The 16142-nt window shown below is 42.1% G+C and overlaps 1 protein-coding gene across 2 annotated transcripts; it reads left to right on the top strand.

Moving 5' to 3' along the window:
* Positions 1–730: 730 nt before the first annotated feature.
* On the top strand, positions 731–15862 carry TMEM237 (transmembrane protein 237). 2 transcript variants are annotated; one of them, XM_065840445.2, is made up of 13 exons: positions 731–820; positions 2989–3020; positions 3956–3966; positions 4495–4551; positions 6085–6198; positions 6585–6699; positions 7425–7585; positions 8167–8290; positions 9273–9464; positions 10418–10491; positions 10928–11021; positions 12208–12329; positions 13573–15862. In XM_065840445.2, exons 1-13 carry the CDS (start codon positions 773–775, stop codon positions 13638–13640), a joined length of 1212 nt encoding a protein of 403 aa, XP_065696517.1. In that variant the 5' UTR covers positions 731–772; the 3' UTR covers positions 13641–15862. The 2 variants fall into 2 exon arrangements, with proteins under 2 accessions (XP_065696517.1, XP_065696518.1); XM_065840446.2 differs by lacking the exon at positions 731–820 and adding an exon at positions 1910–2207.
* Positions 15863–16142: the final 280 nt, after the last annotated feature.

Here is a 16142-nt window from a genome sequence, read left to right on the forward strand (position 1 = left end):
TACCATGTCATTTCTGTTGTTCTGTCAGCTCAAGCGAGTAAAAACTGGCGGAGCAACTGCTGGAACAGGGCAAAGAAAGTTGGAAGCCTCTTTTCCTTTTGCTTTCTCTCCAGCAGCATGTTCTCTTCATCCAACAGTGCTGTTGGCATACCTTACCTTAAAGGGAAACCAATACAATCAATTTGAACAGTCTAGAAAGAGATTATTCAAAGCCAAATATTGCAGCTATCAGTATGCCTGCTTGTTCTAGAGTCAGGCCTAATATTCTCTGTGTAGAGGTACAACTGGAGAGACCGGAGTCCCAATATGTCTGTGGTAAGTACAGAGGGAGGGTGACAGTGGTTCTGGGTGGGTGCTGCTGGTCCATGACCAGCACCCTACTTCTGCCTAGTGCTGCATCTGTCCACTCTTTCTCCTTGCTTGTTTTTCATGTGTTTGCTTACAGACAGATCTGCTTCCACTATTAGAAAAGACAGATGTTCTCACTAGAGTTTCCTTTGTGTGCATTTGTGCTGGAACAAAATTTTATCACGTTTATTTTATACTTTTTTTTTTCTCTCCGTTTGCCATGTATAACTTCATTTTGCAAATTGTGTTCGTGCCTGCAAGCTAAAGGAGGCTCAGACCTGCGTGCAGTAGATTTTTGCTCCCCGCGGTCCAAGGACCCCGCAGCGGGATTCGAACCCGGGGATCAGGAGGAGGCCGGGCCCCCCGCTCACGTGGCCGCGGGGTGGGCGGTGGTTGGTCCCCGCGGAGCCCGGCGGAGCGGCCCATGGCGGCGGCCGGGCCCACGGCGGCGCGGCGGCCGGGCCCCGGCGGGGTGAGGGCGCGGCCGGGCCGGGAAGGGAAGGGAAGGGCGGCAAAGCGCCGGCGGCCGCAGCCCTGGGCGAGCACCGCCGGCAGCTCGGGCCGGCCCGGGGCTGGCGGGCGGGCTGTGGGAGCGGGGCGGGCCCTCGACTGCCCGCAGGCCGGGGCTGGAACAGGCGCACGGGCGAACGTTTGCTGGGGGCTCAAGCAAGGATTTCCGCATTGTTGGCATATTTTCATCCATATATAAGTATCAAAATATTTTCATTCATATACAGCTCTCAAAAAATACTCAAGTATGCAAAGCTTTCAATCTGTAAAGCCTGTAGTTAAACCTTCGGGTTTGTACCCGCCCCCGGGTGCCACCTCGCAGGGCACCAGGCTCTCCACACTGGAAGCGAAGGCGCGTTCTGCTGGCGGGAACGCCCAGGGGGGTGTGTAGTTTGTTTTTCCCCCTCCCGAGCGGCAGTTGCGGGTGTGTTCCGCCGCCCTGTGCCGGTCATGTGCGAACACAGGGGTTGCGGGAGACCGGGCGCCAGGGGCACCGTGGCTACGTTGGAACTCGGCAGTTCTGTCACTCCTGAAATGGACCTGCGAACCCGCGCCCAAACTCACTTACCTTGGAGCTTGGAGTGGGTCCCTTCAGACTTCCAAGACTCTACAAACTACAGGAGTGAAGCTGGTATTTGTGTGGCAGAGTTGGGGACTTCAGTACAGATGGGGCAGCAGAGTGTTTGCCACTGCCTGCTTACATGGGGCTTCCTTTGTCGCAAGGAATAAACAATACAGAACTCAATTCGCTTTTCAGTTTTGCAGAAGGTAACAGGTACCACAGAACACATACACAGGCAGTGTACGCTGTATAAAAAGGGGGTTTTTCTTTTTTTAGATTTTAGGGTTTTTTTTAAATAAGAGCTATCCTAAACGTTTAATAATTGCTGCCACAAGAACGTGGGACACAAGGGTTGTGAGTTCTGCTCTCGGTGCTGGTCTCTACCTGTTAAGTGGCGCTTGCTGTCAGGTCTTCAGCGTGGCCAGAACACGGGAGAGATTTGAGGCCTAATCCTGCCAAAACCCGTCCTTGCACGAGGGGTCTTGTTCGTTTGGGCCAAACCCAGCTATGTCAGACTTGCTCACTGGGTCCTGTATGGAGCTACTACAGGTTTTGCAGTGCAAGTAACGTTTGCTGCCCCAGAACAGGCTGCTGTTTTTCAAAGGGGAGTAGAGCTGGGCCCTAACCGGGGCGGGAAGGTTCACGTCCAGCTAATCCTGGCTCCTGGAAGCTTATTTTTAGTTCAGAATTAGCCGCGGTTCAGCGTGAGCAGCGTGAGGGAGTGGAGAACAGTTCACAGTGCCTGTGTCAGGGAACAGCTTCAAATGATATGGGAAAGAAGCAAGTGGTAAGTTTGTGGGGCCTTGAATCTTGCCAGTCTTACGGACTTTTTCGTTTCTCATAGCAGCTGAATTTTGGGAGCGTGGGAGATATTTATTCCTGTATACTCTTTCAATGTAGTTGTATCATACAAAGTCTGAAAGCAAACCGTCTGCCTTTTTCCATATGAGACAAACTGCAAACGCTCGGTTTTAGACTGTTAATAAGAGATACTTGCTTTTAGATTTTAGTTGTGTATGGCCTGCTGGTAAATATTTTCAAAATAATATGAAAATTAATATTTTCTCATATTTTAATGCATTTTTCATAAATAAGCTTATTTTTTTTATTGTTTTTACTTAATATTGTTCTGAATTTAGAACCTCATTAACAGAAGATACTTGGCTCATGCTATATACTGTGCAAGTATATTGAGCATATAAATTATCATATTATTTTGATATTTAAATGGAAGGACACATAAGCTTTCCAAGGCACACAATACCTTACGTGAAAAGTGGCAATTGTTCAAGTGCAGTTGAGGTGCAAGCTGCGCCTTGTACACAGCTGCGAGGTACTTGTCCCATCAGAACTCTGGCAAAACCTTATTTATTCCTGCGTGGTGCTGAGCACTCGTATGTAACATCTCCATAAGGAGCCTCTCGCTATTTAAGAGGCATCCGAACCAAAACATAGGCGGCGTGTTCTGCCCATATGCGGAAATAGCTGTTTTCTGTGGTTTAAGTGGTGCTCAGTGGGGTGGTTTTGGACTTACCAAAGTTGACTCTTGTCCCTGTCTTGTCTCGCAGTGCCCACCTCGTGCCCTCCCTCCAGTGCCAAGGTAAGAGCGGTTGGTTCCGTGGCAGCGATCGTGCTTCTGTACTGCAGCATCCTTGAAAGTAATGAAATTAACAGAAATAAGTTGAATAGATATCTGAATAGTAATACCAGCTGTAAAAAATATTTGCTTTGCTTGCTAGTTTGTTGTACCTGATCCCTTTACAAGAAATGCAAAACATTTTAAAGTTTTACAGAGGCCAAAAAATTTGCTAGACATATTAGCTCAGTTTTAATGCTCTGAGAGATAAACCCCTTAAAAAGTTTCAGTTTCGGTTTTATTAACATCTACTTTAGTTTTACGGATGTCCCTCTTTTTGATCTCTCCTTCCTTCCCTTTTTGTTTCATGTTCTTCAGTGTATTTGAATCACGAATCCTTCAGAACAGGAATGTCTGAAGTTAGACTAGGTATTCTTTAATAGAGGTATATATAGGTGCATACCAGTTTGACATGATATAGGGTGACATTTGGCTGTTTTTTTTCCAGTGCCCTAGTGAGCAGTGTGGAAGGAAAGGCAATTACATGGTTCTTAGGACATGTACTTCAGAATTCCTTTGAAGTACATAAAAGCAAATACGATGTTCATGATTGACGATAGTGTGTTTTTAGTAATGTATGCACTGAGATGTTTCATAACTTTTGTCGGTTTGTTACGTATCAGGCATACGTAAGACAAGTTTTAATTAGCCAGGTAATGAAGGCTTTTAATCTGATCCACAGCTAGCCAATCAGGAGGCTGTGCATAGTCACGGACAAAGTGCTGAGTCTTGACGATGCTTCGTACCCTTAACCCTGTTGTACACGGCTGCTCATAAGGAGAACTGGGAGCGGGGATGAGGAAGTGAATCACAAAAGCAATTGCTTCCAAACTAACCTTCTGCTCATCTTTGTTCCTTTTACACTGCGCTTCAACCCCTTTTTCTCCTCAAACGTGAAGTGGAAGCCAAGGTGAGTTATTCTGGCATTAAAGAGAATTATAAACATCAGTAGTTCCTTTGGGTGTCACTTCATCCTCTCTTTAAACATAGGCCCTGTGCTTTTCCTCAACGCAGGTTAATGGCTTAATCTGCATGGATACCTGTGCTGCTGTTGCTAGAACTGTCTGTTGGTTTTCTTTGTTCATTGTTTGCTATTTCTGTATTGAATCAAGGTAATGGGAAGGTAACTGTGCTGTAAACAAGAAGTTCATTCTTCAGACCATTAGTCACAGTATTTCAGTTTTCCACTTAACACACGTGCATGTGCGTATTTAGCTTCCATTGCACATAAGACAGATCTCCTGGCCTGTTTCCCTGCCATCTCTGCCCTCCTGCTTGTGTGAACTGGTGAATTGTCATCTTATCTGTAAAAGGTGGAGGATACCTTCACTTGTAAAAAGAAATCCCCCCGCTTAACTAGCAGTAGAGTGGCTGTTAAAAAGGGAAGATGGAGGTTTCGCCATGCTGTGCACCTCTGCTTCTGTTTTATGTCCTGCAGATGAAATTCCGCTCAGTCGTCCCAAAAAAAGGAAGTCCAAAGGGAAGACTCCGCTAGGTAAGGTCCTGCCGAGACTGGAAACTCTGTTTGTAATCCTGGGTGAGATGTGCGCTGTAGCCAAGCTTCTGACAGATACACAGGTTGCACTCTTGGACTATTTTGAAATAGTGTTCTTGACTAATGTATTACGATTGATTTTGTATTGAACGACTGCAGCCTTTTTCCCAAAGCGGTGTCATTTTAGAACAAGTCTGTAATGCTAACTGAGGTCAACTTGTTCCATCCTTTGCTCTTTGACCCTCGATCTGTTCCTGCTACTGCCAATACAACGTCTTGATACTGAGCGTTGTTATGTTCAAATGTGTTAAGTGCTTGAAGTTTTGAATGAATTCAGATAAAACTTGTTTAACAAACTGGCTCAATTTTAGACCTTGGCCGAACAGAGTCACAAGTTAATCATTCCATTACCATCGAAGAGTTAAAAACCTAATACCTGACTAACACCAGAGCTTTGTATTGTTACAAGAAGCAGATCTGCAAACCAAACATGTCATTTTAAGCAATACTTTGATAAAGCAGAGTGGGTTGATAGAATCTGGTGGATTTCTGTAAACCAGTTGATCCTATGACTTGAGACCATATGATGCTTTGATAAGTAAACCTCCTTTATTTGCTTAAAAGAGTGTAGAACTGAGGCCTCACTGAAAGAGCTTTGAACGCAACAAGTAGAGCTGTTGCTAGCAGGGCTTCCCAGGGATGAAGTTCTGTTTCCTGTTGTTTGCAGTGAGCTGAATGATGGCACAAACTACACCTTGGCTTTCACCATTACTTTCGTGGTTAATTTTGCATTTTGGCACAGAAAACCTCTCTAAAAGGTGGGAAAAACTATGCTTGAAATGAAAACAAAAAACAGATTCAGTCATTTTAAAAAAACCCGCAGTACTTGAAAGAGCTATGAAAAGGCAGATGTGATGTGGAATGGAGAAGTGACTTCCTGCTTCTAATCATGCAAATCAGTGCTACTGCTGCTAGAATATTTGCTGAATTCATGTTAACTTCTCATGGAAATGTAGCTCCTCCAAGGTGTAGTAATTAATTTCTTAGACTGGAGCAAACCTCCTTCAGTGTTGTTTTATTCTGCTCCTCCTTTGTTCTTGTGGTGTTGGTTTAGCATGATATTACCCCATTTTGCCTTAGCGTGCATCTGTGTGAATCAGCTTGTAACAAACTCTTAATTTTTCTTGTCCCTTGCGTTATGATTTTTGCATGTAGAAGGGAAAAATATAGCAATATAGTTCTTTCCTGTGGTAGATTTCCTTTGTCAGTCCTCTGTCGTGTGCCCAAATGGGAATTGTGCTGCTTCTTGGATGCTTAAATTTCCTCCTGGGCATGAAACGGTCAGGGTGGAAGGAGGGGTGTCAGTTATCACCTTGTATATTCTTCCTTATCACATCTGTTTCTCAACTCTTCCGGTTTTTAGCCAATACATTTACCTCTCAGCTATAAGCCGGGCAAATCTGGAGGTTCTGCACAGTGTAGCAAAGGGCAGCTCTGAATTAAGGTGGCTGGATCTTTTCATCTGGTTTTCAGACGGCATCGTCCAAGCAGCTGTTCGCCGGCAGTCAGAGAGCAGCGAGCCCCTCACTCCTGAGCCTCCCGGGGGCCCTCCGCGGAGGAAACGCAAGAAGAAGAAAGCACCTGCTGGTATGGGGAATAATTGTAGACTGGAAAGAGCACTGAGTAAAACTTGGTAACGCAGACACGTAATTGGCCGACTTGTATCGTGGCTTAAAACATTTAAATTCCCGTGCTTTTGGACATAGAACAGCTGAAAGTAATCTCTGAGTGAATGGTAGCTTTCTGTTTCTGCTTTCAGATTCCATAGGGTACAAACGTTCATGCAAATAATGAAATAATGGCAATATGGTTTTTGAAGTGATAAAATAGATCCTTTATCTCATTTAAAACTCAGAAGAGCATGACTTTTTTGCCACTGTGTTTATATCATAACTGTTCATGTATTTAAGTGAACGTATTTCCATTTTTATGAAAGCTGTGAAACTTCCATGTGGTTTATTTTAAATCTTCAGATTCGGAGACCTCTTTTACCCAGCAGAATGTCGCATCCTTATTTCAGAATGGAAATGGCATGGATGTCCCTGAAGCTGAAGAAACAGGGATCCGCAAACAGAGGAAAAGATCCAAGTGAGACAAAACTAGTACAGCCCATCAGTCGGGATAACCGATAGTGAACATCACTGAGTAGCATTTTACATTGTCACATTGCAAAGACAAACAGTCTGGAAGCCCACGATCCCGTTCAGCCTGTGCAATATATTGTGGGTGTGCCGTTCTTTCCAGGGTTCAGATCTAACGTTCCTCACTTGTTTGTTTTACACGTACCTGGACGCATTACAGTTCTGTATACATTTACATGAGCCTCATATTTCAGTCACATGCATGAGAAAATCAGAATGTGTAACTGCTTTATTTCATTCTTACTACCTTTATTGTAATTTTATGAGAAACTTGACTGCTTTTTTGTCCTTTTTAATTGTCTTTTCTTCAAGAACGACGCCTTTGAATCATTTTGGTCACCTTTCTAGCAAGACCATCCATTTTCTTGGCCTTGTGTTTAGCCTGTATATTTTTTTTCTAAGTGTTAATCTCCTGATGTGTGTTTCTTCCCACCTTATTGGCTTGACACAGGAAGGAATTGAAATAGGAAAAAATAAAGAAGGATTAGCTTTATGGTTTTAATTAACTAACTCCATAACAACTTCAGTTGTTAAAATTATAAATGGAGGTGGTATTAGAGAGGTTGGTAGCCTGATTGGTTCGCATCAGTCAAGTTAGACATGTTCGATGTTGAGGTTTTACATTTGCCTTCTTGTTCTTTCTCTGCCCCGTTGTGCGTTCTGTGCTGGGAGGAAACCTCGGCCAGCCGAAACGCAGGCTTCCAATGACCTGGAGGTGGGCGAGGAGGACATCATCGACGACAAGGACTGGAAGAGCCCAGAGCAGCACCCCGTGTTTGCTGCGCCCACCGGAATCAGCCGGCCTGTTAGCAAAGTGTTTGTGGAGAAAGATCGTAAGTGCTTCTTGGGATTTGAATAATTCAAGGACATCGTCGCAACTAAAGGAAGCAGTGTTGTATTTACAATCCAAATACCGCATTAATGGGAAGAATTAAAGATTTCCAGCACAAAAATTATTTGGAAATAAATATACATTTTAATTTTTCAACAGTGAATATTAGTGGTGCTGTGCTGGCATATTTAGTTGAGTTTTTGAATTCCATACGGTGTGTGAAAAAGGCTGTCATAGTACCTAGAGAAGAAAGTATCATTTACTATATTGCAAAAAATCTTCAAGTGGAATTTTTGGGGGGTTTGGTGGGAGTGGTTTGGTTTTGTTGTGGGTTTTGGTTGGTTGGTTGGTTGGGTTTGTACCCGGGAACACTGAGTAATTATCCAAAATGCTTTGCACATTCTAAAATCCATAGCGTGACCCAGCAGGGTGCATCACCCTGACAAAGGGCACGATGTGGGAGGAGAAACTTTCTGATGGAACTTCTGATGCGTACAGCTTTTTAACACCAATAACTATGACTGTAGAAATGATGATGGAAGGTAACAGCACTTTCTAAAACTACTTTCCTCATTCTTTCAGGGTGTTTTCAAGCAATTGACCGTGCAGAATGGATTAAAACCACTGAAAATACCAACGTACTTATGGATGTGGAGGCTTCATGGACTACCAGAGATGTCGCCCTCTCGGCGCACCGAATTTTCAGGTGAAGGATAAACATTTAATGTAAATAAGCAGAAATCAGGGTCGTTTTTTTTCCTCTTCTCCCTTAAAGCTAGCGCTTTGTCTCTATCATTGTGATGTATCTTTATTGCTTTTGGATATTCCCAGTAAATGGTGGTTTGGGATGGAACAGGTATAAAGCTTCTCAGTCCTCTAGCTTTTAGTATTTGTTGACAAGAATATTTCTAGTCTAGACTGATCACATGTGAAATGCAACTTACAAGAAGAATAACTAGGGAAGTCATATTGCAAAGATTCAGACAAAATCTGAATAGCAAGAGATTGATCAGATAACAAACCACTAGAGACCTACAGAAAAAATGTGTTACAAAATGAGATTCACCCATCAGCTGTAATCTGACCAGTATAAAAATCCTTGAATTCAGGTGGTTTGCAAAGAAGAATCCTGGCTGGTGAAACAGAGGGATGAGTGAAATTGGACTGGGCTATAAGCTTGCACACAATAGCAAAAAATATTGCTTTTTAATATGTGTTTGCATTGTGGGAAGATGACAGCCATTTTCTTCTCTGGTGTAATTTATCTGGAAGCCTGTGTTTCCTTCTCAGCTTTTTCGTAGCAAGAAAGGTAGTGAAAAGACTGATGCAAGGACAAGTTTAAGAGCATTGCGTAAGGTGGAAAGCTTGGGAAGCTACAAGCAAAATGGGAGAGTGCAGCCAGTGAAAGGATTTGATTCTGGTAACAGTAATGAAGTGGTGATAGGATCAGGCAAAACATGTTGGTGTTCTTTGAGCGCTCAGGTACTGGGGCAGTCTGTCAAGGGAGGGAGCAGGAGTCCCATTGCTTAGACTTTTTAGAACATGATCAGAAAGGCACCCAGAAACAATTTGAAAGGGATCCTGACACAGCAGTGGAGTTGAACTGATGGATTCATAGGCCTTTTCTGTCTGTAATTCTTTACTCATTCGAGGTGCTAACCTTGCTTAATGTTCTTTTCTCCATTCAGGGTGATTGGACTCTGGAGCCAGGGCTTCCTTGCTGGCTATGCTGTATGGAACATCATTGTTATCTACATTTTGGCAGGAAATCAGCTTTCCATGATTTCTAACCTGCTCCAGCAGTATAAGACACTAGCATACCCAGCTCAAAGTTTGCTCTATTTTTTGCTGGCTATCAGTACAGTGTCAGCCTTTGACAGGTGAAGTATGTTTGTATTTGAAAGGTGTACGTAATTTGTGCGCAGCGTGTTCCTTTCTCCTTCCTCTGGCACATTTTGATGTGCTGTTGATGATTTAATATGATAGACTTAAAAGGATGATTTTACATATGGCTGGCTCTACAGATAAAAGGTGCACTTGTGCCTTCAGACCTTTGTACTCATTTCTGTCTGTTGCCTGCAGCTGTGCTTCAACACGCCTGTGCTGTTTGGGTGATCATTAGGTGAAACGGGAGAGCTGACCTGGTTGTTTCTTTGCGGGGAGAGGGGTGGAGGTTTCTGTCAGGTTACTCTTCATGTGACTCCATTTGCAGTCAGATTAGCACCAAGGCTGTGTGAGCAGTTTTACTGTTTTAGCTGGGCTTTCTATATTACAGCTTAAGAGTGGGAAAGACCAGAAAAAGGAGCAAAAAACACGACAAACAGAGTAGATTCATAGATGTTTCTTTTAGTGACAGGTAGTGTCCACCACAGCATGGTAAGCCAGGGCAGAAGTCCGTTCGATGATGGAAATTGTGACTTTATTTTTCATGGAGTGGTGGCAGGGAGGAGGGCCAAGTTATTCTTAATGGCTCCAGTACACGTGTAAGCTATGGGAGCAGTTATATTCACGTAACTCAGTTGGTAGTGCGGATGCTGAAATGAATGCTAAGGATTAGAGAGGTGACAGATGTGTCCCCATTCGCCCTGTCGCAGAAAGGACTGCAGTGTAGCAGCTGCAAACCTCATGAAACATCTTCCTTAGGTTTGGTCTTTCTTGGATTTGGCATGATGATGATCCTTGCCTGTGTGTGGGATATAGTTTTGTATTAACGCACTGTAACAGACACAGAAAAAGCCATCTTCCAAAAAGTAAAAGAACAATAGCATACTGTTAGAGGAACAATATTATTATCTTACTGGCCTGTGTTCATGACTCCTGTTTTTGTAATCAGGATCGATTTGGCGAAAGCATCAGTTGCACTGAGGGGCTTTATCACCCTGGACCCAGCAGCATTAGCCTCTTTCTGTAAGTATTCTGAAGCTGTCCAGAAAAATCCCACATACAGTTCTCATTGAAATATTCCTCCCTGGTTATTTTCTGCTTTCGAATAAATGACTAGTTGGAAGTAGCATTCAAAGGCTATGAACTCTTTGCTATATGTTTTTTAAATCATTTGCAATAGTGGGCTGTGAGAGAGTGGGAAACCACTTTTGAATACAAAACACACACCTGGCAAAAACCAGAATCACAAGATGCCACCTTTTACGTAGCTGATCGATTGCAAAAGTGCAGAAACCAGAGTTTGATGGGTCAGGGGAATGCTGAAGAAGGGAGAATGATTTAAAGGAGACTATCATGTGAGGCAGTGGAGTGAAAGGAAAAAGCAGTGATAGTGATCATGTCACGACGAGACAGCTTTTCTGATGTTTATGTCTGACACTACTAATTCCATTTCTTCCAGTGTACTTTGCTGCTCTGATCTTATCCTTAAGCCAGCAGATGACATATGACAGAATTAATCTCTACACACCACCTTCGGAAAATGGCAGCCTCTGGTAAGAAACTTAAGAAATCACTTCTGAAAATGATCACACAGCCCACTTAGGAACCTCAGTCAGACTGGTGGATTGAAAAGGTTATACAGCCTACGTAAGAAAGCGTTAATGAAGGATTTCATTGCTAAACCTGCCTTTTTCTGAGCTTGTCCTGAATCTTTGATAATTTGACTCAAAAATGAGAACTCAAGGATGGGTTCAGTCATGTTAGTCACAAATCCATTCAGCCTCAAACAAGAGCCTGTTGGAATGATGCTGAAAATTGCCTTTGGCAGGAACTCTAAGAATGTCTTTTGCAGGAGAATTAAGACCCTACTGAGGTAGCCCTTTTGTGTTCAAGGGCAGGGCATTCTGTAGAGATCCAGCACTGGTCTTGAAGGAGATGGTCTGATCTGTCCAAGAGATGAATGTCATGGTATTGCAAAGAAGTGGTATGTTTTCTAACAGGATGCAGACCCAGCTGGCACGAAATATGAGACACGGTTTCATGCCAGGAGATCCCATCCAAAGCTGTTACTTTTTGAAGTAGATATTGAATGGATTTGATCTCCAGTAGCATGAGTTTTTAAAACAGAACAGAAGCAGAACAAAAGCATTTACATGAAAATTTGCTGGTTTGGGCAGTTAGATATTTTTTCTTTTGTTTCAGGGCTTCTATAAATGCTTGTTATTTATGAAAAAGCCTAGATTCTAGTAACAAAACCTGCCAGTGTTCCAACAGTCAGAGAAGTGTCAACTAACTTAAACTGTAAGCTTTTCAAAGCCCTGTCTCATCCACCCCACAGCATCTATACACAAGTCCTCACACTGGCTTCCAGACAGACTTGATTGACTCGCCTCCTGAGGAAATGCTTAAAAAGAAGATTGACTGACAATGTTGCCAAGTGTCATTCGCCACAGTAAAATCTGACCGCGTGGTTTGATTTTTCTTTTCTGTCTCTTGGCCAAGAAAAGGAATTTGCTGTTGAACTCTTCAAGTGGATATTTTCTATAATGGAGTTTCCTAGCTGAGTTGCGGTCTCTGGTAGTCACTCTCTTTGCAATCCAAGACCATCAGGATGGCACAAGTAGTTCTGATTTCACATCTGGCTTTGCAAGTGTGTTTTTATGATAACTGTTGAAATTATGATTGTAACCTGTATGTACCAGTAGACACTTGACTGATCGGTTGACGTGCTTTTCCCAGGATGGCGGGTACAGAGGAAGAAGTTGTTCAACCGTGGATCGTGGTCAATCTGGTCGTGGCTATTCTCGTTGTGACAGGTTGGATCTGCTTGTCTTATCGACCAGAGCTAGACCACAGTGAAGGTAGGAAACATTACTAGGCAAAATGTTGGTTGGTCAGGCTTTTGTCTGCTGTGAGCTGCCTTTGGTGTTCAAGACTAGTCCTGAGAAATGTTGTGGCCGAGGAAAAACAAGCATCTCCTAGCAGCTTTCCAGAGCAAGTGCTTCCTAGGATACTGGTGTCTGTGTTTGGTTTGTTAAAGAAAAAGCAGTAATTTAAAAAGGAAAGAAAAGCCTTGTTTGTCCTGGCTGAAGCAACGCAAATTTTGAAATGCGAGAGTGTGTCTGTTCTTCCCTGAAGGGAAGAATAATTTTTACTTTAACAGTATTTTGAATATTTAAAATGTATTTATTCTGTTTGTGTTGTAGAAAATTCCCTAAGGTTAATCATGTTCCTTTTGCAAATGCTGAATACGCTTTGAGTTCAGTATTGTTTTCAATAGAACATTGCGGTAGTTTTTGGAAGTCCCCAGCTTTGAAAAGTCAGATTTGTCCTCGCGAAACAGGAATTCAAATGGACACTGCTTGTGTTGGCCCAGGCTGGAGGAAGGGGCAAGCGAGTCATCCCCTTTTCTTAGAACAGGCTTTGCTAGAGACTTCGTTGTTCCAACTGGGATCCAAAAGGTGTTTCCTAACTCAGCTTTCCTATCAAGTGCATGCATCCTGTGACTTGAAGCTAGCATGTACTTAAAAAAATCATATGTTTCAACTTACTAGTCAACAGGTATCCAAAGAGCATCATGTTTCAAAGCACAGATTTGTGTTTGTGAGGCTGGAGACTGGACATGTTGCTTCTCATTAGTTCAGAATTATAACATACAGATTTCTGTATTTCAGCTGATCGCACTTACTCTGCGTATTTCTAATAACTCAGTGAGTTAAAAAAAACCCTAGGTGGCAGCCTTCTCAGACAGTAAAACTTTTAATAGATGTTTAATTGTATTTCAAAGCTATTTTTAAAATAATAAAGACTTAGCCAAGGCAGCAAGTGGCAAGGTTTAACTCAGGTTTTGATGAGCTTTTCTGATAATTACATACTGCGTATGATCAGCTGCTGTCATCATGACTAATTCTGTTGATTTAGAGGGGCAACAATAGTTTTCTAAAGACAGCCACGGCCCCTGCCATTTCAGAGTTGTTGATACAGTGATGGGGAAGAAAAGCAGGTGTCTTGGGGGAAGGCCAGAGCACTTTTCAGGAATAATGAAATCGTATTCAGGTGAGGCTTCTTTTAAAAGAAAACATAATTCTTTTCTGTCTCCTTTAGAGCTGATGTTTCATGCTGAAATCGAGGAATTTCCCCAGAGAGATATCATACCCAGAGTTCAGCCGTAGCGTGGAACAAGCGTCTCCAAACATCGTAGCTGTGACTGATGGCTCCACATGTTGTGTATTATAACTTTCATAAAGAAAAAGAATATTTTTATATTGTTTATGTTTGATTTTGATCTTTTTATGTATGCTACAATTTCCAAATGTGATTGAAAACTTTTATACTTTTGCTTTTTATTTTACAAAGTAGATTATCTCTCTTAGCCTGTAAAGTCAAGGTGATTTTGTAAATATTGCTACCTATATAACCAAAGAAGCTGGGTGGATGCAGAATATCAGGCATCCAGTACATTTTTGAATGCTGTACAGTCTTCAACAACCTGCTTTTGTTACTAATGCTGATAGTAGTTTGCTTTCCCAATTTGGCTAAATAAAAAACCCCAAATCTTAAGAAGAAAGTAATCTAAAGAAGATTATAACAAAACAGTTAGGAAACATAAAAAGCACAAAGTTAGTAAGCATCAAATCATCTGGGTTTCATTGTCAGAAAAAGTATTTGCTAGAATAAGGGATTGGATTGTTGGGGATTTTGTTTAATCATTCCTTAAAGAGGACACTTTCTTCATTTAGTTCTCTTGACAAAGATCTTGATGATAAGTTGTTCAAGTTGATGTAGACACAAGAAATTGAAGTTTTAATGTTGCAACAGTTTGGTCAGCTAATGAATACTTAAATATATCTGTTAAACAACCAGGGTGTTTTTGGGTTGCCAACGGGACATATGAACGCCCTGTAATTTATCAAGACAAGACGCATAACTATTAGAAAGCCATTCACAGGAATAATGTTCTTGTATGGCAAGAGCAATAGTGGGATTCACTGCTCTTTCTAAAGAAGCTTGGATTTCACAGCTGTTCCAAATGTTCCTTATACTTATTTTGATGGAGATCGCTTTCCTCCAAAAGCATGTTTGTTATTTTGTGTTAGAAAATGCTTCCCAAAGCAGAACTCCCCAGCAACCCACCCTCTTTGTAATGGTGTAATGGTAGCAGTTGGTGGGTTTCCATTTTGCTAGCCAACTCTTTCATATTAAAGTGTCAAAATGAAAGCATTGCGGATGTGAATAAATACAGATGTACTGCAGGATGAAACAAGCGCCTTAGACATCAACAGGAGCTAGTGTGAAATCCATTTCTCAAGGAAGTACCACCTAAAGCCGCAAACCTGTTTGTATATGTCATTTAATACGTAGTGATTTTTGCGTTGTTTGATGCGTGTATTGGAAGTGTGGCTTTAAAGGTTGTGCAGCTGTCAAAGTTCCCTGGAGAATTACTGTACTTTCTAGTAGTGAAGTTAAGCTTAGCCCGTAAAACGCTTGAAGGGGGATGTTAAAGAGCCAGTAACTTTCTGTACTGTTACCTGAATTACTTTAAAACAAGGATGGGAATATTGCCTGGTTGAGGAATTGAGCTCTGTTGTGCCCATCCAGCAGATGTAAATCTTTCAAAAAGTCAGTGTTCATGCCATGTTTTAAATGCTGTGGTAATCGGAGGCCGGGGGGAGGAAAGACGTTCCACAGCTGTTGGCTGCATTCCGGGGCATTCACTTGGTTGTGGGAATTGAGCTGTTTACATTTTTTGTAAATTGTTAGAGCTTTTGTGTAGGTATTTTTGCAAACTGTAGAGCAAATTCATGGCTGGCACTGCATTGTACATTAAAACGTAAAGCTTCAGGGTGCCGCTCCCCTTCGGTGTTGCACTGGAGGTTCTTGTCATGATGTGGCTGTAGGAGATGAGGCACTGCTTAGTGTTCCCGTGTAGGCTGCCACCACACTTTCTCCAGATGTGGTAAATTGGATTTACAGAATTCTTGAGCTTCTCTTTGCTGCTTGATATTTCTCTCATCATCCTGGCATGGTGAGCAGTGTGATTTTGGCCATACAGTATGAAGCTCAGGCAACACTGTGCTAAGGCATCGAATCAGTACAGGAAAAACTTGAATAATATTGTTGCCTAATTTCTAACATTACTACTAGGAACTGGCCTCCAAGTATCCCTTGGGCAAAGCAATGCTAGTCAAGAGCCAGACTCGTTCTCACTGTGAAATATAGTAGTTTGTTTAGATTGTTGAGCAGAGCTAATGAACTTAATGGGATCAACATTTCAAACCAGGCTTGTCTTTCCAGTGTATCATCTTTTGGGAGGGTCTGAGTATGTGCGTATTTATATCCATGAGGTTTGAGGTCGCCATTTAAAATGACACTTAATAAACAGTTTGATGGCTTACATTGTCTATTTTATAAAGTACTTTTCATTCCATTAAGCTTCACAATTAGTTTCACTGAGCTTTTTTGTTTAGTTACTCGGAAAGTTTTAGAACAAGTTTGGAAAGTAGACGTGTAATTATGGAACATGCAATATCTGTAGAAGCCTTAACTGAGATGCCTTTGTCATTTCCATACCATTGTTTTTAATGCAGTATTTTTGCATTATGAAAAAATTGCAAATATGTTAGTGCCAATTTCTTGTTTTTACATATATTAAACAATTGAACAGCTGCTCTCTA

The sequence above is a fragment of the Patagioenas fasciata genome, chromosome 7 (assembly GCF_037038585.1).
Source record: "Patagioenas fasciata isolate bPatFas1 chromosome 7, bPatFas1.hap1, whole genome shotgun sequence".
NCBI lineage: Eukaryota > Metazoa > Chordata > Aves > Columbiformes > Columbidae > Patagioenas > Patagioenas fasciata.

Bases quoted from the DNA above. Each gene is read 5' to 3' on its own strand.
- TMEM237 (XM_065840445.2), top strand. From the start codon at position 773: ATGGCGGCGGCCGGGCCCACGGCGGCGCGGCGGCCGGGCCCCGGCGGG. The intron at 821-2,988 runs GTGAGGGCGCGG...CTTGTCTCGCAG, and splicing joins GGCGGCCGGGCCCCGGCGGG to TGCCCACCTCGTGCCCTCCC. The intron at 4,552-6,084 runs GTAAGGTCCTGC...TCTGGTTTTCAG, and splicing joins CAAAGGGAAGACTCCGCTAG to ACGGCATCGTCCAAGCAGCT.